The sequence below is a fragment of the Marmota marmota genome, unplaced genomic scaffold (genome assembly GCF_001458135.2).
Source record: "Marmota marmota marmota unplaced genomic scaffold, marMar, whole genome shotgun sequence".
NCBI classification, from domain to species: Eukaryota; Metazoa; Chordata; class Mammalia; order Rodentia; family Sciuridae; genus Marmota; species Marmota marmota.
Window position 1 is genome coordinate 40,424,076 of NW_025999968.1, and position 27,946 is coordinate 40,452,021.

At 33.8% G+C, this 27,946-nt stretch overlaps 1 protein-coding gene across 1 annotated transcript in view; it reads right to left on the minus strand.

The window, feature by feature from the left end:
* Tmprss15 (transmembrane serine protease 15) overlaps window positions 1-27,946 on the minus strand; it is a 121,441-nt gene that overhangs the window by 17,769 nt on the left and 75,726 nt on the right. The window contains exons 17-21 of the mRNA XM_015478421.2: window positions 24,027-24,137; window positions 22,276-22,408; window positions 11,042-11,137; window positions 6,441-6,490; window positions 6,100-6,274 (exon numbers count right to left, since the gene is read on the minus strand). Coding sequence (XP_015333907.1) covers window positions 6,100-6,274; window positions 6,441-6,490; window positions 11,042-11,137; window positions 22,276-22,408; window positions 24,027-24,137 — 565 coding nt within the window. The remainder of the gene's footprint in view (window positions 1-6,099; window positions 6,275-6,440; window positions 6,491-11,041; window positions 11,138-22,275; window positions 22,409-24,026; window positions 24,138-27,946) is intronic.

A 27,946-nucleotide genomic window follows, 5' to 3' on the forward strand; every position in this document is an offset into this window, starting at 1 on the left:
AATAAATAAATAAATTAAAAAAAAAAAGAGAGAGCCTTAACCCAATCAGTGAATTATCTATGGTGGGATTAACTCACTGGTAACTGACAGTGGGTACGGTCAAGCAGGAGGAGGTGTTCATTGGAAATGCACCTTTAGGGTTTATATTTTGTTGTGTTCAGGACAGTTTTTTTTTTTCCTCTGCTTCCTGATGTCATATTTCCAGCTGCTTTTCTCTGCCTCACTCTTCCACCATGTTGTTCTTCCTCACATTAGGCCCCAAAGAATGGAGCCAGCCATCTATGGATTGAGACCTTTGAAACCATGAGTCCCCAAATACTTTTCCTCTTCCAATTGGTCTGTCTTTGGTCTTTTAGTCACAGAAGCAAAAAGGTTGATTAAGACATCAGGCTACATTAGCATAAGTGCTTACAAAATAAGAAAAAAAAAAAAAGAGTTCCGTAGTAATGTGATTCAAGATGTTGACTTAGTTCACAAAGTAGAGATAGATGGCTTCAGAGATCTGATACTAAAAGTTCTTAAAAATAAAACTTCTGTGTGGACTAATAAATATAAGATACTTGCTTAAAATGTGTTATTTTAAATAGTGCTAAAAGTATAGTATTAAAAGTGGATTATATAATATGGATCAAGGTATATTTAAATAATACATAATTTGAAGTAGGAGACACAGACTTGACATTGGTAAAGAGAAGGTCATAAATTTAAAAGTCCTAATGAAATAGTAAGATAATTTTAACTACTACAAAAGATGACTAGTGGCTCAAATTTTTAAATGCAGTACAAAAGGAATCAAGACTTACACTCTAACTAAAATCAAATATAACTTAACCGTAAGAAAATCACCCCCTCCCCCCCTTTTTTTTCCAGGTGCTGGGATTAAACCTAGGGTCTTGCGGGACAAATGCTGTACCACTAAGTTACATCCCCAACTGCTTTTCTTTTTGATCTGCAAAAATTACTATAATCTTCAAATGGTATTTTAGTAATCCTGCAACCTGGAAGAGATAATCATTATTAGCTTACCTCCTTAAAGATTTAAGAGTAAGTAGGTAGACAGAAACATGAAATTAAACCCATTATGTTTATATTTTAGAATAGATAGAAGTAGCAAATAGTTTTTCAAGTATTTTCTTTGTGTATGTCTGTGTTCTTTTTAAAATGTATGAGGCATTCAAAAGAATCTATTTTAAACTACTATTTTATTGTTCACTAAGAATCAAAGAATATCAGATTTGTAAACCTTAGTGACTGTAGTATTCACTAAGACATGTTACTTTGTAATCAGTTATTCACTGTTGGAAAGTTTATTTTCAAAGTTTTATTAGCTCTATCAGTTTTATAAATTTAGTAACAAATAAAGTGTATGTCTTTCTCACCAGACCCTAAATACCTCCTATATGAAATCATCCATTTCAGGAATGTTAACACCTGTTACAAGAAATTGTTTTAATAAGGAATGAAATAACCCATGTGATGTACTTAGTCTGCTCTGAAGAGCTAAACTAAATAATGGAAGATCAGCAAGAGTTCTTTTGGTTATTTTTATATATGTCTATTCAAGGACTGTGATCCAGACTCTAAATCTATATATGACTGCCCACCCAAATGACTCAATAGTGGTAGCTTCTAGAAGCAAGGATGGAGATTAATTGGGAAGGGGCATGAAGAATGATATTTAGCACAGGACAAGTGCTCAACAAATACCATTGGACTAATGAATATACTAGAAAGGAAGCAATCCAAGCTCAGGATGGGTGATGAAACTGTTTTATATTTTTATGAGACTGTTAGTTTCACAGGTTCATGTATTTTTAAAATGCTTCAAATTGTACACTTCAGATTGTGCATTTTGTTATACGTAGTGGGAAAAAAGAATGGAAAAATAAGTTTGTTTTACATGCACTGTGAGGTAGCAAGTCTTTTTGTGTTTTGAGCTTGAACACAAGCATACATGTAAATAGTTTATGGATAGTAGAAGCAACGTTTTTCATTGTTGAAGACAAAAATAACTAATGCAGAAGAGACAAGATTAGAATATACCCTGTGGTATTTTATTTGAATTAGGTTTGTTATTTTGAGTTCACATTTATAACTATGCAACTATGTCTATTAAGAGAATTCAAAAAGATATATACCAGCAGTAGTGATGAGCATACAAGATCTTATTTACTACAATGTAGATAGGACTAAAATTAGTTAAAGGGAACTGGAGTCTCTTATAGAAAAGCTGACTTGAGGGGTAGGGCAATGAGAGTATAAGATCAACCTGAAACTCTTATCTTGCCAGAAAGCAAAGTTCTCAGAGACTGAGGATATACCAAAACTGATCGTGGAGCAAGCATGAAAGTTTTTCCAAAATAGAGGGACTTTCTACAAAATATGTGGCTTGTGTTCAGATACATCAAAGGTAAAAAGGAAGGTGGAAGGATTATTTCCAAATAAAGATACAAAATGTGTAGCAACCAAATGCAATGCACTTACCCTGGATTGATTCTTACATAATAAACACACAAATAAAATAAAGAGCATACCTGAGAGAATTAAATGATTAAATTGCATCAACATTAAATTATATGATTAGTTATGATTACGTAGGGAAATATCTTTTGTTTTTGGTAATAAAACACTGAAGTGTTTTACAATATAGAAGCACAAAAACTAGATACTACTAAATAGTTCAGAAAAATAAAAAAAGTTTTTGATTTGGAGAGAAAGAATAATAAAGCATGCAGAATAAAATGTAAGCAATGGTGAATCTGGGTAAAGGTCTAAAAGAATTCCCTATACTATTCTTGCAATTAGCGTGCCTGTGTGAAATTGGATCAATACAAAAAATTGGAAAATAAATCTGCTGAATGTTATGCAGGACTCGGACTCTTCTTTTGCTGTACTTTCTTATACAAGAAGTGCAATAAAATAAAATCATTATTGCACATTTATATGATTCATGGTATGCAAAAGTATTGTAGCATTTTAATTGCATCCTGACAAGCACATCATGGGATATATATTATTATGGTCACCCTACAAATGAAGAAGGTGAAGTGCAGAGATACTAAGCAGATTATTTATAATCCTCATGGAGTCATATATGGGATCAAAATCATCTCCTCTGGTTGCACTTTTGGTCCTAGTAAAGTTGGCCCACACTTTTTCCTTTTAAGATTGTAAAGGGAGACAAATCTTTGATAGAGGAACAGAATGGGCAAAAGGATATTTAAGATCATCCAGGGAATACAAAGTCTGAGGGGTGCAAATGGGAATGTTGACAAAAAGACAGGATAGGAGAAGGATTGCTCAATTAAGCCATTTGACTACCTGCAAGTCAAACCCCAGAACCGGTATGCATTGAAGACAAGCCACTTGTTTAGTGTGTGTTCTATGAACTGCTTGATGGGGGTTATTCTTAATATTAGGAAATTAAACTTTTCACAGCACCAATTAGGAGTTTAAAAAAGTCAAATAATGGGCAGTATTGGAATTCTGGTACAAATATGTTTTAATGACAAAATCTAAAATAATATCAGAAATTTTCTTGCTTTTCTAGAGAAATGAAGTAGAAGGCAAAACAACAACAACAACAACAACAACAACAACAAAAAAAAAAAAAAAAACCGAAATCTTGGCAATTGGGTAAAAAAATGAATTCTACTGGGTGTCTAAGGAGAGTCAAATGCAAAGTTGAATTCATAATTCTAGCACATTTGCCTTTGTTCACATGTTCAAACTGAAACTATGTGAAAAGACATTTTATGTTCTATATGATTGAAATTGTGTTTACATTAAGAAGAAACTGCTTTATATTTCATATATATATATATGTACACACACACACACATATATATACACACACTCACACACACATATACATATATGTGGTTTGAAAAGTTATGATAGTGGTATCACTGACCTTTAAAAAACATCCATAAGTTAGATAGTTGAAAGATTAAGTTAGATAGTTGAAAGATGTCACTAACCATACTGCAACCCTGACATTTAGAGATAATATGTTCTACAAGAACATCAAAGAGAGGAATTACCAAATCCCAGGTTAATATAGCAAGGTTACTAACTTGCAAAGACCTACCTACCTATATGCAATAGAAAAGATCAAATGTTTAGCTAAAAATGTCTCATATTTACAACAAACTAATGATATAGATGTTACCCATCTGGGATTGTCCAGGGCAGAGTATATGTATAAGTAAATATTGAAGCTATATTTAGTAGGAGTGTTAGCTTTGTATCACTTTGGTCAAAATACTCGACAAAAACAGTTTAAAGTGGGAAAAGCTTATTTTGTGCTTGTAGTTTCAGAGGTTCAGACCATAGTCAGCCAACTCCATTGTTCTGTACCCAAGATTAGCCTTGCATCATGGTAGAAGTATGTAGCCAAACAAAGCTTCCCAGCTCATGAGCTAATGGCAGACAGGCAAGAGGGGGGGGGAGGGAGAGAGAGAAAGAGAGAGATAGAGATAGAGAGAGAGAGAGAGAGAGAGAGAGAGAGAGAAACAGACAAAGGCCATAAACACATGAATAGATATAGTCTAGGCCATGACCCCAGTGATGAACTTTCTTCTGCCATGCCTCATCTGCCTACAGTTACCACCCAATCAAATTATTAACCTATGAATTATATTAATTCATTGAAGAGGGTCTCATAATCCAATAATTTCACCTCAATATATGTCTGAATTGTTGAGCACAGGAGCTATTCAGGGGATACCTCATAACTGAATCATAACAGCAGGGTAGGGAAAATTTACCTGCTGTACATACTTTTTATAGTATGATTGAACAAATATAAAATATAAATAAAATATAACTACAAGAAGGCTGCAAAGTCATGACGAGGCACGGCAGATACAGACAGAGACTTCAATTTAGGCACTTAGAATAGTACCCAGTGCCCGGTATCAGAGTGTTAGTGGAACATAACCTTGGATGGCTTCTTTGAAGGTCAACTGGGTGGCCCACCTGAGATCTAGCCAAGGATTCTTTCTCTTCAGATTCCTAAGACTATGCTTTTGAGTTTATTATCATTCTGTTACCATGAGAATTTAGGCATAGACTCGCTCTTTTAATTCTTATTCTCCTTGTCTCTTCCTATCTCCCCTAAAACTCTCATAACCCTCTGCATCTGACAATTTGTCTTTATTTACTCAGTAACTTTCCTTGTCTGTGTTGGTTGGAAGAATTTAAGTATTTTCAGTGATTAACTGCACCTGCCTCTTCCTGCACCTACATAGGTCACACAGAGATTCTGGATGCTGGCTACAGAGATGTATTCCAATCCTCACAGATAAGGTTACTGGCTGAAGGCCTTGATTACTCAGTTAGAGGCAGGAAATCAAGTCCTAGGAGAAAGGTATCTGTTTTTTTTTTTTTCCCCTGAAGTAATTCAGAACTGTTGGAATGTAACTATCTAAACAAATTCCTTATCTCATATGGAAGCAGAGAATTAACATGTGCTTGGGCACAGGATCCCTTATTTTCTCCTTCTTCCCTTGTCCCTCCCTATTGGATCTACTTCCTCCTGAGGCATTGCTTTTAGAGAGTGAAAATAAGCCTTAGGATTCAGCATTCATTTTGCCTTATTTTGTTACAAAAACAAAAATAGAATTATTCTAAATTTTAGCTACACATAACATTAAATGTATGTAAACTGAGAACTAAGTAAACATTTAAATTTACAAAATGCTTAAACATGAATTTGAAGACTCCTATGCATGCTTTTTGATGTCGACAATTTGCTAACAATAAGTACTGGCCTAATTGAAATGCAATATACACGTTTATACATTGAATACTAACTCCACACTCTTAAAAATGCTTATCTTGTGGCTAGGTAAAAATTTCAATTTTAATACATGTAGGAAATATAATACTTGCTATAAATATTTAATGGATAAGTTTAATTGAACTTTCTCTATTATACATGATTTCAATGGGAAATATCTGAAAAGTCTGCAATGTCAGGAACTATAGAAACATTGTCCGTGCAGTGTGGTTTTGCAAGGCTGTAGGAAATGTGGCTGTGGTTTTGCAAGTTTTTGGTGAGCCTATTCGGGAAGGAACATGTGATACTATACTCACGCATATACGCAGTGTGCAGCAGACACAAGCCAGTCATTACTGACAAGAGATGCACCACAGACCGTATGGCCTTGATAATACAGAGCAACCATCCAGGGCCAGGACCCTTCTTTGGAATCACTTCCTCCAGCAATCTTTGGACTCACTCTTTGAGCCACCAGTTTTTCCCCACATGCTGTTAAAATAATTGAAGAAAGAACAAAATAAAATTATTTTGGGGGAGGGTATTTCTTTTGACCATGAAAATTTAACAGGGACATAATAGCTTCAGGTGACCTAAAGCTCTATTCAGAATTTTAAATTGAAGGCTTGAAGGGGAAGGTGACAAAATATTGACTTACATTTATGGTTACATTGTAACAGAATCAGGGAATCCTGCAAGCACTGTTGACTGTAACAGAAGAATAATTATATTTCAAAAATTGTGCACTTAACGTTTTACAGTAAAACATAATGTAGGTTATCTTACTGTTTTTTATTTAAATGAGCTTTTTATTCTACATATCTTACATGAAACGCAGATAGGCACAAATGAACAACAGAAAACGCCCCAGTTTAATGCCAAGTACATATAAATTTATATCCATACTACCATTTACTCTTCAAGTGTCTTTGGGTCAGTTGCTTAATATCATTGAGCCTCAATTTCCTAACCTTAAAATGGGAGTAGTAGTACTTCCTGTATTAGACTTATGATGATTAAAAAAATATTTGCAATGAATTATTATTATGCCTTATACATAATGAATACTCAGTCAATGATAAATACTGCTATTTTGTTTGAATCAACTTTGGATTTCATCTTCTTTAATACAGTAGTCCCTCCACTCTTATTCATGGGGAATAGATTCCAAGATCCCCAGTAAATGCTTAAAATCACAGGTAGTACTAAATCTTATCTTTAGTGTCTTTTTCACTATAACTAAAAACTAGTAGTTATAGCTCACAGAAATGTTAACTTTCTTGAATAGCCCAATAATTACATAATATATTTTTTGCAGATTGAGGTGTGACGGTCAAACTAGCACAAATTTCTTTTTCTTTCTTCATAATTTCATGTATAGAAGATTCATTCTTATTACAGATCAGAGATCTTAGAAATCTCCTTTATGACTTTTTTTTTTCCATAATAAGTTGAGAAACTTCAACTGTTTACTTAAAGGTAATACTTTATGGCTTCCCTTCAGTATAATAGCCAATATCATTGCATTGTGTTTGGGGGCCATTATTAAATAAAATAAGGGCAACTTGAATATGAGCACTGAAATACTGCAAGTCAATCTGATAAGGAAAATAGCTGCTAAGTGACTAATGGGTGGGTAATTTAGACAGTGTGGATATGCTGGACAAAGGGATGATTCACTTTCTGTGCCAAACTGAGTAGAACAACTTGAGATTTCATTGTGCTACTCATATTGAAAGCTAATTTAAAACTTAAAGAACTGTGCATTTTTGGAATTTTCTATTTAATATTTTTAGACTGTGAGTAATTATGGTTAATTGAAAAAACAGAAAGCGAAACTGTGGATCAGGAGAGACTACTCTGCAGAGTATACCCCAGTGTGGACAATCCCACAACTATTCAGGGCCAGACAAGGTGTGAGGCTGTGTGCTTGGTTCAGGGAGTTGAATGATGAATGAGTCATAGGAACTGCTTTCCAGGGAGGAAGGCATGTAAATAGTAAATACTAAGTAAAGTGTATGCATAAATTATTGAAGAAACTCATTTAAAAATGTGGATACCAATTTTTATTCAAAGCAAAGACTCGTATTTTGAATTTTAAATGAAAATTGTTTTGCAATGTGTTATACAGTACAACCACTAGAGATCAGTATAACACAATAAATTGTAATACATGGACCTAATACAGCTTCCTGAGATATCGGTCACATTAATAGACACATACTCACACACACACATATATACTTAACTGAATCTGTTCAGTTTTTTAGGTGTTTAAATTTTGGAGATAAATAAAATGAAACAAAATGCAAACCAATGCCATTTGCTCAAATTAATTAAGTGTTTCTCGAACATGCATAATAAAATTTACTTGAAATTACAAAACTCTCCATTGCCTGATTGACATATCCTCTATGATAGAGAATAATTTTTATAGAAATATAAGTAAATAGATGTAAATTTTATTAATAACCAATAATGTGAGTATGCATTTCTCACTATAGATATATAATTATGTATCCATGGTGAGTATAAATGAATTCCTGTTCAGGGATCCACTTGAGTTGGAAAAAGAAATTACTTCTAAAATGCTTCCTAGTATATATCTCAAGTCTCATCAAAACTCTTTCTAGGTGCTGGGGTTGTAGCTCTGAGGTAGAGAGCTTGCCTTGCACATGTGAGGCACACCACATAAAAGTAAATAAAATACATAAAGTTATTGTGTCTATCCTAAAAAATCTTAAATAAAAACTCCTTCTACATCTATAGCACTTACCAATAAAAATCCATATTCAAAATGATTAGTTTTCCTAAGACATGTTCAATTGTCTTAGAAAGATTAAGCAATGCTTAATTTCTTTTTATCAAGCACAGAAAAGTTTCTGGTTAACTTAGTAATTAACCATAAAATTCAACTGCACTTAGCACCTCCTTCTCCAAGTATTTTGGATAATCAAACTGTTGTTACAAAATCACACGCATGAATGCATTATCTCAGGGTAGAGAACATTGCATATTCTCTAGGCAGAATGAGCAGCTAATCCTACTTTATCAAGGTGAATTTACAAAGTTGGAAAGAATTATAATTACTGTTCTGGCCATTGTCTTGGAGTCAAGCTAGGTTAGCTCTCTCTAGTGCAAGAATAGCAATGTCATGATCCTGCCTCTTTTCCTTGACCCAGTGGGGTAATACTGTGATATGAAATGATGGGTTTTAATCTACCCTCTTGACTATAAAGAACTAATTTCTCTTTCCTTTTATGGCTAATATTTTCTTTTTTTTCTTATTGAAAAACCATGGCTTTCATTTATTTTTTTTGCATTTTTTCTTTATCTTTTCTCTTGCAAAATACTACTTTAAGTGAGACTTGGAAAATTTTGAAGATAGTGTGTTAGAGTAGAGAAGTAGAATGCTTTGTAGTCAAGTCCACCTGGGTTATAATTTTCACATTGCCTATTAGCTCTGTGAACTTTTCATGGCTCAACACTAGCTTTCCTATCCTCATCCTCATAGGGAAGCAGTATTATCTTTGTCATAAAGCTTTCACAGGGATTGGAGGTAACCTGTAGAATATTTGTATCACAGTGATTGTCACATGATAGACATTCAGCAAAATATTTTATAAGCATTTTGCATTATGTGTCTAATACTATGTTTTGAGCATAATATTGATCAGTACATATCATCACATATCCATTGACATCTCTTACCATAACAGAAGTAGGTCACTATTCAGATTGCTGAGTATATTTTAGGTAGCCTTTTCCTAGTGGTGGCAAATGGTAGTTTGAGTCTTGTGCATGCCTCATAACAAAAAAAATGGTGTACAGGCTAGCAGATTTTGAGAGTTGAGAGACTAATTTTCTCTGAGATCCTTCCCCTTCACTTATTTTTTATTGTAACCACTAGTGCAAGGGTATTTTCAAAAGCACCAGTTTTCATAGGCCAATAAACATAATTGTCTCTGCAATAAATAAATAAATAAATGCACAAAATAACTAATCAAATGGATAAATGAATATTTTTGAATGTTTTCCAAGACAGCATAATGTAGCTAATTAATAGGAAGGGATTAAGGACATTTAACTAACTGGCTTATTTGTTTCGATGAGTTTAAAGAATGTCTATAAATGGTGTCTCTTTTGAATATCACGAACATACTTAAATTAATGACGTCAATGTAAGCTGATATTGGCATTTTTTGATAAGTATGGAATAACCTAGCACTGTTCAGAAATATGCATATGATTAACTTGAAGGGTTTTTAAATTCTTTATCCTTTGCTGTTTCTTATTAAGTGAAGTGTCTATGACATGAATAGATGAAATTCTCAATATAAAAACTGCTTCAAGATCTATAATGGTAATATAAATTCCGGCATGTCTTAGAGAAAGGAATCTGGAAGGCTGCTTTCTCACTTGCAGATGGTTTACTTCATTCTCAATGAGACTCATAATATCAGTCAAGGCCCTACAAATACCAATACAAAACATTCAATTCAAAGGTCCTTTTATTAGCATTAAAAATACTCCTTTTTCAATTTGTTTTATACGTTGAGCTCACAGAAATGTTACCTTTCTTGAATAGCCCAATAATTATATAACATTATTTTCTAACATTAAGAATAGTTGAACAAAATATACCAGCAAGAGCATTAAGGCAGAACAGGAGAAATGATAACATCTAAGCTAAAACATATTCTTGAATACAGGATATTTATTGCTTTTCAATATCTTTGGAGAGGCTTTAAAAATGAGCCTTACTTTTAAAAACAGAAGAGACTGCATAGGCCCAACTAGAGGTTTAGATGTCATTTAATACTCATCTTCTATTTGCTAAGTAAGAGAAAAAAAAATATACTATGATGCCTGCCCCCATTTCTCTTGTTTTAATGGTAGCTAATTTGTGTTGTTTTCTTTAGTATGAGTCACACTAAACCTATATCCCAAATCTCACAATTTCTGCCTGTGGGATTTAATTATTTACAAATCTAAGAATTAGAATGAAGAAGTAAGTGTATGTTATTAGACCTTATCAAACCCCTATCTGTGTACACAATGATTCTGTAGTCAATAAATCATTTAACTCTCTTACTATATATATGAGAGAATCAGACAGTGTTATAAAAATATGAATAGATACTGCTTGAGATCACTGTTGTGGATTACATGCCCAGGCTATGAAAGCATTAAAATTTGACTGGCTTCAAAAATTGATCTTCTTTCCAGTTCATGTGCAAGACCAAAATTAAGACCCACCTGGGTGTTAGTATTAAGCTTCCATTTGGTGCTGCACTTAGTTTTACAAATGGTCCATCTCCAGTAGAGAATATTGGCATTGATGAATTTCCACTCCTATGGAAAAAATATATAAAAATAAAAGAAAAACACAAGCAAAAAAATAAGCTACAATTTTAGTTCTTTATATTGTGAAGACTGAGAAAAATTATGGGATTCTGTAGAAGAGGAAACCATTGTAATACAAAACTTCAAATGTTTTGCTACCTACAAAAACAGCACAGATCAAGAGAAGAATGGCTATAATAACATGAAATATAATTTTAATTTTTACATAATACTTCTAGTGTGTGTTTATATTCTCATATTATTTTACAAAGTTGAAATCATTGTATATACATACCTTGGATATCTTATTTTTATTAGAGTTTCTTATGTGGTTCAGCAGTTTTTCTGATGGTTGATTTGAATGACTATTTCACAGAATTATTGCACTATCATTTAAGCTTTTTTTCTTACTGAGCACAATTCATCTCTTTTAAAAATGCATGTTGCCTAAGGACAACATAGAAAAATAAGATCTTCAGTTTTCCTATCTTTCATAATGTTGCTTTGTTCTTGACATTTTGTTCAATTCAAAGGCTAACAAACCTTAATTTAAAACCAGAAGCCACTCTTACTATAAAACAGGGAGTATGTAGCCTGAATCTTCAAATATCAATGCATGAGCCAGTGCTAGGTAGAGGCACCTCCCTCCATGAGACAAAAGACATCCAGTCCCCTAGGTTCTCTTTCCCCAGAAAGCCTGTTAAACCCCTGCTCTCCACTGTGATGTTTAATTAATGATTTCTCTTACATATCCCAAATCTTTTCTGAAAGTTCAACTATATACTTAAGCTTTCAATTTCTAATCTTTTTTCTTTTATTCCAGATTTAATTTTTACATGCAAATATGCTGTTAAGCTGGAAACATCCCGATTCTGCTCTCTTCCACTGGCCAGCAAGGCGATAGTACAATTTCTCTCTCTTGAAGTGGCATGATGAACTTGCCCTTGCCTCTCCACGAGAAGGCCCAGTGTTACTTAAGACTGCAACCATCACTGATGCTTTGCTCTTTGTGTACAGGAATTTCCAAGGAGCACTCAACACTATTATATTTTTAACAAAGAACTGGGTAGAGGGTGATTCCTTTTACTTCCCATACCTTTAATAAATGAAGAATGTTTGGTATCTCTCCTCTGCTGAAGAGAGAGTGGGGACAATGGAGCCACTATCTAGTACGCTAGAATTTGGCTTTTTGAGCTTTTATAAATGAGATTTAAAATCCTATGTTCAAAGACAAATGTCTCAGAACTATGAAAGACCAGACAGAGATTAATATGTTATATTAAATTCTGTATCTGAAGAATGTACTTGAGGCTCCTCCTGCCTCTGTTTTCTTTCCTTGAAATTTTTATAGAGACACACTGTGAAAACTACAACTAGAGTGTGAGCTTTTAAAATTTTCCAAATTCCAGATCTGCAGATTAGATAACTCCATTACATATTTACACTGATCTTTGAAATCAATAGAAATTTAATATCACATAGAAACACCATATAGCATTACCTTGTTGACATACTAGTGCCTCCTATTTCTAAACATTTATTACCATTTTTATAGGTTATGTACCCTCAAAGGGCTGTTCTGACTTCAGAAAAACTTTATTTTATGTGAGAAAGGGAGCATACACATGCAACCATTATCATTTTTGAGGTCATGGGTGGAGTATAAAAATACATTCAGAGATGAATTCTAGGGAGAGAAAAAGGAATATCCCAAGGCTACTTGCATGGTATTAAATCTTCTGCCTCTTTTCTCAGGCTCTGCTTAGGTTTCTTCTTTTTTCTTGCTCCTAAGACTGTCTTTGCTGTGATAAGAATTCTTCCCTGAAGCAGGAGCTTAGGTAAGGATGTTTTAAGACTTTGGACACACTAAAACTAAAAAGAATAATAAGGCAAGCTGCAAATACTGCAGCCAGGCACTGTAGCTCATTTGATATCCCCGAAAGCTTAAGTAATGAATAGAGCCAGGTGGGATTAGCCTAGAAAGGCTTTCAGAGGAAGATGGTCCTTTCTTTTCAGATTGGAGGGAAAGAAGAGGATAGATTTGGCAGGACAGAAGGGAAGGCAGAGCATTCTATAGGCAAGGAGGGGAATAGTGGATGGAAGGGATTTGATGGCAAATCACTCCATTAGGACAGTCTTGGCATGTAAGCATTTAGGTAAACACCACATCTGTACTGTACAAGTTATGATTACAATTGCTTACTCATTTACTACATTTAAAGCAATATATTTAGCACTCACCTAGCCTATGACAGCTTTTAGAAACAGTTAAGTTTAATTAATTTAAAAATTTCTGACCTTGACCCTTAAAGTTTGTGACATTTACATAGAATCACATCAATGCAAAATTTACTTAATATAATCCATTTTCTCTTTTGTGAAATCTACTGCATTAAGAGTAAGAGAAAAATAGATGGGTCAGTTTGATTCCTTCTCTTCATTTGCTTACAGATGTAATGGTGCTAGGAAGAAAACAAATTCCTCTTATCATCTATGAAAAATATGGCTGAGAGAAGTGATACTTTTACAAGATTGTCAGGGAGACAGGTTCTATGTGGACAACATCTTGGACACTTTGAGCACCGTCATCTACTTGAACATGATTTTTTAGCTGCTACTGGAGCTTGAAGCTGCTATTGTTTATTTTTTGAGCAGGGTCATGTGGTACACACACCCACTTTTGCTCTGATGTTTTCTCAGTACCTCTATTTTCTTAGTGGATTATTACTTTACAAACACATATCTGTGAAATTCCTTTAGTGTTTACCATCCGGTGAAATCTGCATTCCCCTTAGAATTAGTAGCTTTTTATTTTTTATTTTTTGTATCAGAGAATGAACCCAATAGCGTTTAACACTAAACCACATCCACAGCACTTATTAAAATTTATTTTGATACAGGGTCTCAGTAAGTAATTTAGTGCCTCACAAAGTTCCTGAGGCTGGCTCTGAACTTGCAATCATCCTGCCACAGACTGTTGAGCCACTGGTATTACAGGCATGTGCCACCATACTGGGTGGAATTAGTACCATTTCTTATCTCATCATGAAAAATATACGATGTGGAGAGCTGTGGCAGAGTATGGGAGAGTAATGACTGAGATTGGGGGTCTCTGATAATCACATGGCTATGGCGTGCCTGGTACCTAAGAATGTGTCTCTGCAAAGGCATAGGATACCTAGCTCCTTTGGTAATGCCCTGCATGTGGAGGCTCTGAAGAAGAGTCTTATCAGCTTCAACCTTGATCTCAGGCACATAGCTCCTGGGGATAGAGGAATTCTCATGCTAGACAATACAGTGTTTCACCAGCTCTGCTACCCCTGGACCTGCCCGCTCAACAGCAACTTTAAACAACAGACATTTTTGAGTGCTACACGAAGCTCCTAACATTGATCATTGCAACTGTGGATTGCAACTGCTGAAAAGCTGCATAGATGTTTCCAGTTCTGTAACTTTCTGAGTACAAAGAATTATGCTTGCATAGTCTTTAACCTGATAATAAAACATATGTAAATAAAGATAGCTCCATCAGAGAGCAGCACTCCACCTTATCTCAGCTATTTGTCTTCAAAATCAATCTGTGTGAGTTTTTATTTTTCTAATCACCAATGCCCCTCACCAGAACTGCAAATTTGGCCTCACTAGATATGCCAATGTGATGTTAATGTTTTCCTTAATGCCTGGTTTCCAGGAATCTCAGACATGAATGGTGCCATTGTAATAATGTTGTTATGTTTCCTAGATTTGTCTCCTTATTTCTTTGGACTTTAATTTCATGTATTATTCTGTTAATTCTACTGCATATGCTATCATCATGTATATCTGTGTCTTTTTTAAAGGAAGTGGGTATGAAGAAAAGAAGAGGGAATGGGAGGAAATGATGGAGAAGAGAAGGTGACCAAAAAAGATGTGAAGAAGAAAGAAAAAATAAGGAAGCAAAGGAAAATTAAAGACAAGAGAGGAAAGAGCTGTTTTCCATTGGATTTCATCAATTTTATTTAAAACTATCCTTTGTCTCAGAAAACATACAGCATTAATAATAGGTGTTGCCTTAAAAGTACTTTTTAGAAGAGAAGTAGGATGAATAAGGAAGGTTTTGTTATAAATTTCATTAGACTGTAGTTTTCTCCTCTTACCTGTTTCTGTTTTATAATGTAGAAACCTCTCTCTCCCTTAGAACAGGATATAGGAAATGCTCAATGGAGTTGTCCTTAGGCAAAAACAAACTCTCTCCTTATGTCAATGTAGCAGACTAAATAACTATATGTTGCAGAAAATTAATGGTATATAATTCATAATTATACCAAAACATAAAATATTTTCTTACTCTTTTTTTGTGTGCATCATTACATTCTCAGTAATTCCCTGGCTGCATCAATCTGTTTGAGGTGTCAACATACCCATTAAAAAGTGTAATCCCAAATAGAAATTCAAGACAAAGAGAATTCTCCCTGAACTGTATTAGTACAAATAAGCAACTTTCATAGAAAAGAAACTCCTAAGTCATAGTAGTATATTTTCTTATATATTTAGTTGGTGAAATCAAGAATGAGTTTTTCCAAACAATATATAACAGCAATATAGTCTTTGGTAAAAATCTAGCTATGGACATTTTTTACTCTTTAATGATATCTTTCTCATATGGATCTTCTTAAACTCTCCATTTCTCTTGATCTATTATGAGGGTGGGAGTAACATTTCCAGAAAATTAAAGTTAGTGTCAGAGTTTACAAGCTAAGGGACCCCCTGGATTAAGTCCACTATTATTTTCAATAGGGTTCCTAGACCTAGCAGGAGTATAAAAAGAGTTTTTTGAGGTTTGTATTGTGTTGCTTTGTTTAATTCCAGTGATATCAAACCACAAAGTACTATGTTTTATACCAAGACAAGTACACAAAGATCATGATTCCTTAGATAAGAGAAAACTACTGTGTTAGAGTCACCTGGGCTTCTTAGAAAGTAAGAGACTTCTAGCCACCCAGAAGTAACATATGGTAGTCAGTTTTGCATTTAGAAATGTGCTGATAGCAGGGATATTTTCATAGATTTTGCATTCTTCATTAAAACTTTTGTATTGCTGCTTGCAAATATGCATTTACAAACTTAAAATATAGGTGTGAACAGTGTGTATCAGTTAAAACAAACAAAAAAAGAAAGTAAGAGCCCTGGGTCTCACTGAAACCAAGGTCCTTATCCTCTTAGCCTGGTTCCTATAGGACCTCTGGTAGTTCATGATAACATTATAGGAGTTTGTAATTGGGTAATAAATAGTTACATCTCTATTTTTACAAATTTATAACTGAAATTTAGATTTTTTTTTCTTCTAGTACACGGTGCCTAATCACAATGTTATTAGCAGCACCTATGATATTGTCACCAAAACAAACTTAAGATATCTTTGTATCATATTGCAATTATTCAATATATATGTGTGTGTATATATATATATGTATATCTATACATATATATACATATATATGTAAATTATGTATAATTTTTGCTTATCTTTGATATTATTTATTCAAACAACCAGTGTATCTTATTTAATACTTTCATTAAAATGTATGTTACCCTATCATATTTTAATATTTTGATAATTATTTTTCAATGCAATTAATTTCTTTTGTGACTAGGTGTGTTTTGCTTTATACAATTAAATATATGAATCACTGAAGAGGTTGGAGAGTTTCTCCAGACTTATAAAAGTGTCCATGACACAAAGGGAAGGTTAAGAACTCCTACCATAGGTAATGGTTCTCAAAATTTGGCATGCATCAAAATCACCTGAAGGGTTTATTAAATCATGGCTTTTTGGACTGTACTCTAGGTGTGAAACGGGGCTCCATAATCTGAATAACTGATTCCCAGAAGATTCAATGTTGCTGGTGAGAACCACTGATTTTGATCACCTTGGATACCAGTGTCTGCAAACCAAATCAGAGAATTCTAATTTATAACCAGGTGCTACATCCAGGAGCTGATGTAGCATTTGGATTACAAGTCAGGGTACACTTGCTGTCATTATCTTGGCCATGGCAGATATAATTACGGAACCAGTGTGCTTTTACCAGTCCTGTTAGATAAAAAACCTATCAAAGATTATCTTCTAGAGTTGTAAAACTATTGTAGTTTACTACTATTTGTTCCTTAGTTAATTTTAATTGGTACATTTCTAATTTTAAGATAGGAAAGTAAATCAGAGTTATAATTTGTTATTTACAGAAATGAGGGGCTTTTTATTAGTCACTTAAATCCAGTAAATACATATGTTCTGTTACACCACAGAACTTGCTCACAGCTTCTCCCACCCCACTGCACCAAAGTACCTTGGTAAAAAATAAAAAGTGTTTTTGGTGCTGAAGTTATGAATTAAAAGTAAAAATAAATTCAATTATCTGTTCCCATTTTAAATAAGCAAAAAAGCCAAAATGAGTTGTTTAATATCAAAGAGAATAGTTGCAATTTTTCTAATATTTTCCATTTTTTGCCCTTGTTTTGTGTTCTGAGTTGTCATATGTTAAGGCCTAGTAGAAAACTCAGGAGACACTGACAAAAAACATAGGCAGGAACAGGAGGGCTATTTGCCCACTGATTTCTTAAGTAGCATGGAATAGAAGTTTTACTTTCATTTTTCCAGGACCCAGTGCTAAATTATGGAAACAAATTTGTTGTGATGTTTAAAAAGAATTCTAGCTAATTATTTTCTGTGTATTTGAAAGACTTTAAAAAGAACCATTTCATCCTTTCCTCCGATATTTCACAAACATGTCTACAATGAAAGAACACTGAAGTAGGTCCATTTCTTAGTCAGGGTTGAGAATCTAATGGACCTTTATGATATGTCAAATGAAGCTATCTTGCACAGGACTATTGTGGGATTCAAAAATATCACATCGAGTCCTTATAGAATTATTAGGATACAAGTAATTCACTCTTTTTAATCCATGATTATTTTCTAGATTCTGAAGTTTTACAGAGCTGATGGCTTATCCTAGTTTTTAAAGCTGAGCAAGGCAAGTCAACTGCATCATACATTAATTGGTTCAGCAACAGGGTAGTGTTCTTTCCTAGAAAATACCATTGCAAAAAAATTACTAACATTTATTCTTGCCTCAGTATAAAATGTTTCCTTTCATATTCTGATAAAGGACATAAAAACTTTATTTAAAGTACTTTTTACTTATGCATGCTATAAATGGAAGGGAATTAAAATGTTTAATATAAAAAAGTAAAGGCTGATGAAATCTGCCTCATGTGATTTACTAGAATCTGTGGGGAATTGCATTTCAAAACCTATCTGCATAAATAATCTTGAGAGACTGCAGTGCCTTTTTAATAAGTTGACTCCTAAATTACTTTCCACTGTACCAAACACACATCATTTAAACTCACTAAGTTTTCTTTCAGTTACCATGCACCAGTCTAGACAAATTCTCATTAAGGCTATAACTTACTTTCAATTATTAGAGCACTATGGAGATTATTTAATGAGCAAGCACAGGGCCAAAGATTAAAGTCTTTGCAGAAATTACCTGACTTATTTCAGAAGAAAGCGCGTGCCTGGCCTTCATCAAAAATATTGTATCTAAGACAGGAGAAAGCACCACTTGTTTCTTATGCTGACAAACCTAGCTCTTTGTCCCTGTCTCCAGCTGGAAGGTATTTTCCACAGGAAATAAGGTCAGTGAACTAGAAAGTAGACTCTGACTGGGGAAAAGAGAAACGTAAATAAATAGTACACGGTTGTATGAAATTGACTTTCATCCATTGAGCTCAGGTCATTTTCTGGAAAGACTTCCCTAATATGACCAAAGTGAGTTAGGTTGTCTTATATCACATTGTGTTTATCACATTACCTTGTGATTCTCTATTTATGTTTCTACCCCCCCCACACACACACATAAGCATTTAAAACAAAAATCATGTCTTATTCATTCACGAACATGACACAATTTCATTGCTAATACTAGTTCTAATCCAGGAGTAATAAGAATAATGTATTTATTTTATGTACTGTTGAAATGTAGTGAAGATATATTCTTTCTTCTACACTCTTTTTCAAAGTAAGCTTGACCTTTGCAAAGAAGTAACTAATCTTAATCCAAGCGTGGTCTAAGAAGCAGTTTAGCTCTGATTCACAAGCCACATTGAAAAGAGCCACTGTATATATAATTAACTGATGATGCTTAGGAAGCTGGTGAGTTGAGACACAAGGCTCTTGGGCAGTGAAAGTTCAACCATCCAGAACATTCTAATGCAACCATCTGGACAGAGGTCAAGTTACCAATCTCCTTAGCTTGATCTTTACAAGGTGGGCAACAAAGAGCTCCTTAGCATTACAGACAAATTGAGCAGCAGAAGCAAAGCACTTCCTAGGGTCTCCCCTCTCTGACTTCACTGTTGAACTAAAGTCAATGTTAAAGGTGGAAACTGCAATCAATGCCACTTACCCAGTGTTCCACTTGAAGTGAGAATAAACTATCAGTTTCAGTGCTTTGTTGACTCAGTATTCCTCCTACAACCCACTCTCTTCCCAGACTCTTGCCTGATCCTCTTCCTCAAGTTGAAAGTTTTTTTGTGAGAATAAAATGTGAAACATATAATAGAAAAAATATTACGCAAACACACATGTTCATCTAAAGTACAGCGAGTTTCTGACTAATACTAATAAACATAAGCTAAATCAATAATTATTTACATAACGGAACTCTGTTCTTGACAAAAATCGCCTTCTGGATAAGGCTATTATCACTCATATAAGGCCTTCAATGGAGGAGTTCCCATTCTCAACGCACAGAATTTGGAGAGGCAAGGAAACCAGGAAACTTCAAGTCCACGTGCAAGAAGTTATGGATCACTCCTAACGTTCTAAGTAAAATCTCAGTTTCCAATGATAAAAACTACTTACATGTAGTGGCTGTGTATTATCTTGGCACTGGTATAGAATACAATTTTCTCAGTATACTAGAATTAACCAGTCTTTGTGTGTTAAGCTAGAGACTTAACTACTACATGTAAGGCTATTTCGACTGAAAATATGTTTTGAGATTCAAACAAAGCTAAAGTTACAATAATAATTTGAAACAAAATTTGGAAACTTGTGTGCCACATTAAGATTCTGCTATATAAACTAGTCAATTAGAAAGAAAAGTCCCTTATACACGAAGCAATCAATTGCATTTGATTAGATGAACTAGAGATATTGGGGATATCTATTAAATGCTTATGTGTGTATACACATGTACACTCATGGATTATTTCCTTTTTTTCTTTATATCTTTTAGAATATGTTAAAAAATCAACAGTTTAGGACAGGAAGAAAAAAACAATTTATAATTAGACAATATTTTGTATGCATTTTGCTAGGTAGATGTATATATATTTATATGTGCATACATGGACACATTATGAATAATTTATTGCCTTAATGAACATTTACTTTGCACCTTTTTTTTGAGGCAAGGATTAATCCAGATGTAAACAATAATGGATAAAATATGTAGGAGTAACTTTCGGTTTGCAGCTAGCAGCTATTAACAGCTCAGAGTGCTTGAAAAACCTAGGCTCATACAGGCCTGACAGGAATACCTGCAGGATGGGGCGCTCTGCCCTAGGGAGCCTTCTGAGAAAACGCATCCTCAGTGATTGAGGTCAGTATTGCCAGGGAACGGAGAGGCAAGGGCCTCAGGGCATGATTCTCCTAACTCACAAAGCCCCCCTTTCATAGCAACAATGATCCCTCCAGACTGCCTTCCACCATGTAGCAATATTTAGAGATTCTTCATAGTGTGGTTACATTAATCATAAGATGATTGGTTTCTAGATGTTGTATAACCTGCTTTGCTTGTGTATGATTAGAGGATGCGCCCTACCCATGCCCTACATCAATTGTAATCATTTCCACATTAAACGAGCTTGCTGAGGTTGCCACCTGCCAGCTCCCATTGTATATGTTTTGACTCCGTGTCCCCCACACCCACTGTGACTGAGGTAGCTGAGTGACCCACAGCAACAAAAATAGATATGTGATATAGTTTGGGTCTTAAATGTTTTCCAAAGCTCTGTGTGTTGGAGGGTTAGTCCCCAGGGAGGTTCTGTTCAGAGATGGCTCTACTATTAAGTGGTAGAGCCTAGTGGGAGTTCTTCAGGTCATTGAGGAGCACCCTAGAAGGGGACTGCAAGACCTCATCTTTGTCCTTCTTTGCATTCTAGGTTATGAGTAAAGCAATTTTATTATGCTAAGTGTTCCTTTCTTATATACTGTCTGCCCACAGGCCAAAAGTGATGGAGCTGATTAATTATAAATAAGAACCTTTGTGTATGTTAAAATAAACCTTATCTCTTTATAAACTGGTTGTCTCAGGTATATGTAATAGACATGAAAGTTATCACAGCTTGGTTCTTACCTTTACAGACCTCATAGTTTTGTTATTACTCCCTAATCAATATATTATAACAACTATTCACACATTGCTTATATTGTATTAGGTATCATAAGTAATCTAGAGATGATTTGAAGTATATGGAAGGAAGAGCAAAGGTTACATGCAGATACTACATTATTTTATACAAGGGACTTGAACATTTTTAGAGTTTGCTATCCATGGGATATCTAAAGATACCAAAAGTTAACTGTATTTCATTTTGTTAAAAATTATAATCTAGAAAAATGAACAATACTCATTTGAAAGTAGGCTATAGAACACAACACATTGTGTATAATATATTTATGTATACTTATTTATGTAACATAAAAGACTATTAGCAGTAGTTATTATTTGAGGATAGGGTTAAGTTGATATTTTTATTTCTTCCTTTCACGCATATTTTTAAATTTACAACTTTAATTAGTTTCAAATAAATCCAATTTGATATCAGCAAAAAATAGAGAATTTCTTTTTCTTTTTTGGGGGATGGTATCTGGTATCGAACTCATTCAACTACTGAGCCACACCCCCAGCCTTTATTTTGTATTTAGAGATAGGGTCTCACTGATTTGCTTAGTGCCTTGCCATTGCTGAGGCTGGCTTTGAACTAGCAATCCTTCTGTCTCAGCCTCTTGAGCTGCTGGGATTATAAGCGCTCATCACTGAGCCAGGCCAAAGAGATTGAGAATTTCTAAAAGATAGCTGAGTAGACTCACTTACCCTAGTCCCAGCATCTGACAAACATCATTTGAAATTTGGGTGGTCCAGTTGTCAGCACAAGCTACATGCCATATGCTCTGGATTCTGAACTGCACCAAACCATTGTTGTTCATTGTGCCATTGAAAAGACGCACTAAAGATTCAAAAGATAGAAAGGTGGTTACCAGAGAGTGGAGGATGGATGGAATGGGAAAATGGTCAAAAATATACAAAATTTCATTCAGATAGGAGGAAGGTTTTTGACACCTATTGCACAGCATGGAGGCTGCAAAAATGTCCTGGATATTTTCAGAATGCTAAGAAGGAAATTGAAAGTTTTCTTGCCATAAAACATAATAGTTATTTGAGGTGATGGATAGGTCCATTGGCTTGATTTAATCATTCCACATTGTATACATATATCATAACATCACTTTGTACCCCATAAATATATAAAATTATAATCTAATTTATAATTTTTTTAAAAAATAACACAAAAATATGACACTCAGATGTATTAAAGAGAGTACATTACAGATAGGATCACTTTGACCTAGGTTACTAAGAATAAATGATAACATTTAAATAAAATGTGCAATGTTCTTAAGATTTGGACTTTAGAGTTTGATTGTAGTTTTCCTTAAGAGTATGTTGAAGGGTGTTAAGTTGGAAACATGAATTTAATTGACTTAATTTTGTTCTTTTATATAACTAAAAAATGGAGGCAGTAGAGATATGCAAGGCTGTTGCATATCAGTAAACAGAAAATAAAGTTATTTATAGAGAGCATACCTTGGAAACTTGTCTCTTATATAAGAAAACCCAAGTTCAGGAAAAATTTTAGACACTTTTCATTCTTATTTCTTTTCCTAAAAACTTTATTTTATTTGCATTTGCTGGTTTGCTGTTTAGTGCAGTAATCTTCCTCAATGTCTCACCAACATTTTGGTAGAATATTAAGGGTGTTCATGCCTAGGTAGGGACTAGAGAAAACTATGCTAGTTTATCAAACAAGACAAACATCAGCCATGGTTTTTAACTACATGTTCAACATTGTATTTATTGTTTATATTTTATTCTTCTGAAAAGCGTAAGGTGTTGACTTTAGAATTAGACTTAGGTAAAATATAGTTTTAGCCCTCTTAAGGGTGTGACCTTTTGGCAGCCATATAATTTCCCTAAAACTCAATTTCATCATAGCTAAAGTAGAGTCAGTCTTTATTATTGGAGTGTTTTTACTGTGCTTAGTTAGTCTGTAGAAAATAGTATATATATATATGTGTGTGTGTGTGTGTATAAATACATATGATATGCATTAAATATTTTCTTAGAAATAAAAATAATACATAGAAAATAATCTGCTATTTATATTGCTACAGTGATCTCCAAGGGGACTGGGCTGTATGTACAAAGCAAGGCCTCTCTTCTTTGTATGCAATGGACAGAACACACGGTTACTATAAGTGGGATTAAGCATCTGTTTGGTATCTTGACTCTGTGGTGTTTTGCTTATCTATGAGGATTGCTTATCCCAGACTTATTATTATTAAATTTAGCCTAGTTTAAATAGACAAACAAAAAAACAGAGGCCAGCATATTAACCTTCTCCTAAACCAGAACGGTACAGAAGTGCTAAAATCACTGGGAGTTGTTCACACTCAAAAACATCAAAACACAGTGTGACAAGTACAGTCACGATCTCCCTTTCACATTTGTGGATCCAAATACAGGAGCTAAAGTCATATGAGTATTTTCATAAAAACAAGACCTACCACAATGTGTTTCATCTGAGCCATCTGTACAGTGTGGGTGACTGTCACAGAGATTCTTCAGGGGAATGCATTCTCCATTTCCACACTGAAAACTGTCTTCCTTGCAGGGCTCTGTGGAGAAAGAATGTTATTGTACAGGGCAAGGATATTGCAAGTAAATGATTTTGGTATACCCACTGCATTTAGGCCCCTCAAACATCAGCCCGTTGTCACACACATGGCAGAACCAGCTTTGACATTAAAAATGCCATATGCTTAGTTAACACAAATTGCTTCACAAATACTGTCAAACCAATACATCTGATTTCAAGGAAGTGTTCATGAAACAACAGGCATCTCCTTTTCTGAGTTTGTGGGACAGTTCTAAATGTTGTCTAAGAGGTTTTGGATACATGTTTCTTCATCATTTCTGTTAGACTCTCAATTTATGATGGCAAATTATGATAGTACTTGAAAGGAACTGTTTCTGTTTAGAATATAGCTTGCAAACCTATATCTGAGAACTTTAATTAATATTTTATACTATAAAGTGATGTAGCAAATCTACATACTACACAAAACAACAATAACAGAGTATCACAAATGGATTGGTCAATTATCGATATTAATTACCTATCTATAGATATTAAAAATTAAAAAATAACCCAAAAGTGGATCACTGTTCTTTATGTTGTTGTTGTTGTTTTTTCTGAAAAACAAACAAACAAAAGACTGACTAGACTTAGATCTTGAAATAGTGCCTTCCTGTGGGGGAGGGAAGAAAAGTGCCATACAGCAAACCATGTGTGGAATTCCCTAAGGGAACCAATTCATATTGGGTTGCCCAGAAAAAGGAAGTCAGAATCCCACTCCCCAGATAAGTTTGTAGTACTGCAGAACCTGTGGGACAAGTACAAAAACTTTCAGATTTTTTTAAATGCTAACTTTAGTTTGAATACATTTTGATCATAACTCCAGGACATGCATCAATGTGTGTTTGTGTGAGTGACTGAATAAATTTTCTATCCTATCCTATCCTATCCTATCCTATCCTATCCTATTCTATTCTATTCTATTCCACTCTATTCTATATCATTCCATCCATTCCATACCAAAACAGGGAAAGCTGGTGAAAACCAGATAAACTGATTTCATGATCAACTTCTGAAAATTCCCAGACTAAACTTAGGTTAACTACAAAATTTCACAGACGATGATGACTTTAGTTTCCTAGGTTTGTGAGAAGAAAGCTGGGTAAATATTGATGATCAATTCCCATGTAAAGAATTTAGAAGTCAGAAAGTTGGTCATCTAACAACTGGGAAAGATGTGCACATCCCAGGGCAATAGTAGCCTGTTGGGGCAACCAGACTGTAACACAAAGATGTCTAGGACTGGATCCTGGACAGGGGTGGATGTGGGGAGCAGCAGCGATTCAGAATTGTGCAGCATTATAAGAAATTATCTTGGAAGTGAACTCTTTATGTTGTAGACTGGGCAAAGAGGGAAATCTCCAAAGACCACGACTGTATTCCACAACGCCTGAGTTGGAAGATTAAAGAATGTTTGAATTAGATGATATGAACACTTGATGCTATCCTTGATAATACATTTTATTTAAAGTTTTCTTAGGTATTCAGTTAAGATAATTTAATGCCTGAAGTAAGTAGAAAAGTGAAGAGATCTGCCTGAAATATCAAGGGGGAAAAATGGGAGATTTTAAATAAAGTAGATGGGAACAAATAAAAATCTCTTTGTCTATACTTTTATTGGGTCCAGTCATTCTAAAAGCTGAATATACAATGTAAGAGATAAAAATCCAATTTGCCATGTTTCCTCATTGTAAGCTCAAGACTTGGCAAAATGGCATGCAATAGTAAACTAGTAGATATTTGTTGAACATTAAAGAGACTAATATACGTTAAATGATTGATAGGCTAGAAATCAGCATGAGCCTAATAACAAAGCTGATACAGTATAAGGTACTTTTTAAACTGCTATTACAAAACTATGTATTTTTACATTTAAGGTAATCGATTGATGGTAATTTTAGTGATTTGAAAAATAGATTTTTATGAATTATAAGGCAAAATTTGTTCATTTAAATTTGCATAGTGTTTAAAATACTGGCTCTGGAATCATATGACCTTTTTCTGAGCTGAAGTTTAGCCATTTTCTTTTGTATTTTTTTGACCTTGGGCAAATAAAATAATCTTTTTGAGACTCGGTTTCCTAGGATGTCAAATAGGAATAATTATTACTTTTGTCTTAAATATACCATGAAAGTTAATTTTAAAATTATTTTTGCTTACAAATACAGTGAGTCCTCAATAGATAATATTAATAGCAAAACAGTAATATTTTAAAAGAGATTCTCCTTTTGATTGATATTTTAAAGTTAACATTCACATTCTATGTGCTGGTTGCATTACTTTCCCCTCCAAATAACCATATAAACAAGAAAATATGCCTACTCCTTCCCTACTGGTATCTTACAATAATAATTGAAGCTATCTGTATACTTTAGATTTTGAAAAATTCTGTACTTTTTCAGACCAAATCTAATTTATCTTAATAAAAAAAATGTTTTTAGGAAGCCATGGCTGGTTGTTTTTACAAACATTTATACCATGAGGAAAGTAGATTTCATCTCTCAAAAATAATACTATTAGGGATGTTCTTGTAAATGTAATTACCAATTTGTTTCACAAACACATATTTTTAACCAGATTAGTGAGATGACAAATGGACAAAGATTATTACATATTCTACAGGTAGATATTAATACTTTAACTGAAACTATATTTCATTTTTTAGTATTAATTTTTGTTCAGAAAACAGGGAGGTTTAAAACTGGGTACACATGTGCAAATATGTATATATTCCTTCTTAAATCCGTATTTTGATGTATATTATATTTATTTTAAGAAGTTGAGAGTACTAATGCCATGCCCATAATCAAATACCTTAATGTGCTTGTAGAATGTTTGTCATCATTAGTTATTTTAAATTATCTCATTATATTTTTCATTGTTTATTAAAATAATTATGTAAAAATGACTCAATGCAATAATTTAATCATTGATAAATTTATGTGTAATTTACTCTTTGACTAGAGTAGTCATGGTACATGTAATTGAAAAAAATGAGCTAAGTAGAAATAAATTTAAATATTGAATACAATTTTAAATGAAAATATGTATTATAACTAGTTTTTGTGTGTTAGCCAAAGCTATTAGTATTATACCTTATGAACACAGAGAAAAATAACTTGTTTCTGCAGGTTGAATGAATTGATTTTAAAAAATGCTGAATGCAACAAAATAATATATTGTTGCTGAAGTGAACAGAAAGTATAAAATCTGAGGAGAGGTATAAATAAGCTATTTTAAAATTTTCCTTACATGCATAAGCTTGATTTTGATTCTCTGCAACATACAGCAGTTCAGCTTCATTAAGAAGTCTTTAATCCAACAGTTTAACTCTCTCTGGACTCCGAAATCTTATTTCTGATAGTTTTATGTTCATGGTGAGAGAGGAAAAACGAAATATTGCTAAGAATCAAATTTCCCCATCTTCTCTTTATGAAGTCTCCCGTAGCCCTGCCTCATTTAGTGAACATATGCTTGGCTTTAAATGGCTTTAAACTGGTCTCTAAGGCACATGCCACACAATCCAGGGAGGACTCCAAATCCCTAAATGTAATCATTTGCCACTTCCAAGTTGCCTGATAGGCAGTACTCAATTCCTTAGACAGATTTTGATTATTAGGAAAGAGCAATGAGTCTACTATTATAGGACAGTTATCCCAATAAGTACATGTTATAAATATTTTTCTTGTTGAATATAAATGGAAATGGTTAAAATAGGACAAGTAAAAGATATAAAAATACATTACATGATTATATTATATTTCCATTGAATGCCTTGAAAGGATTTCT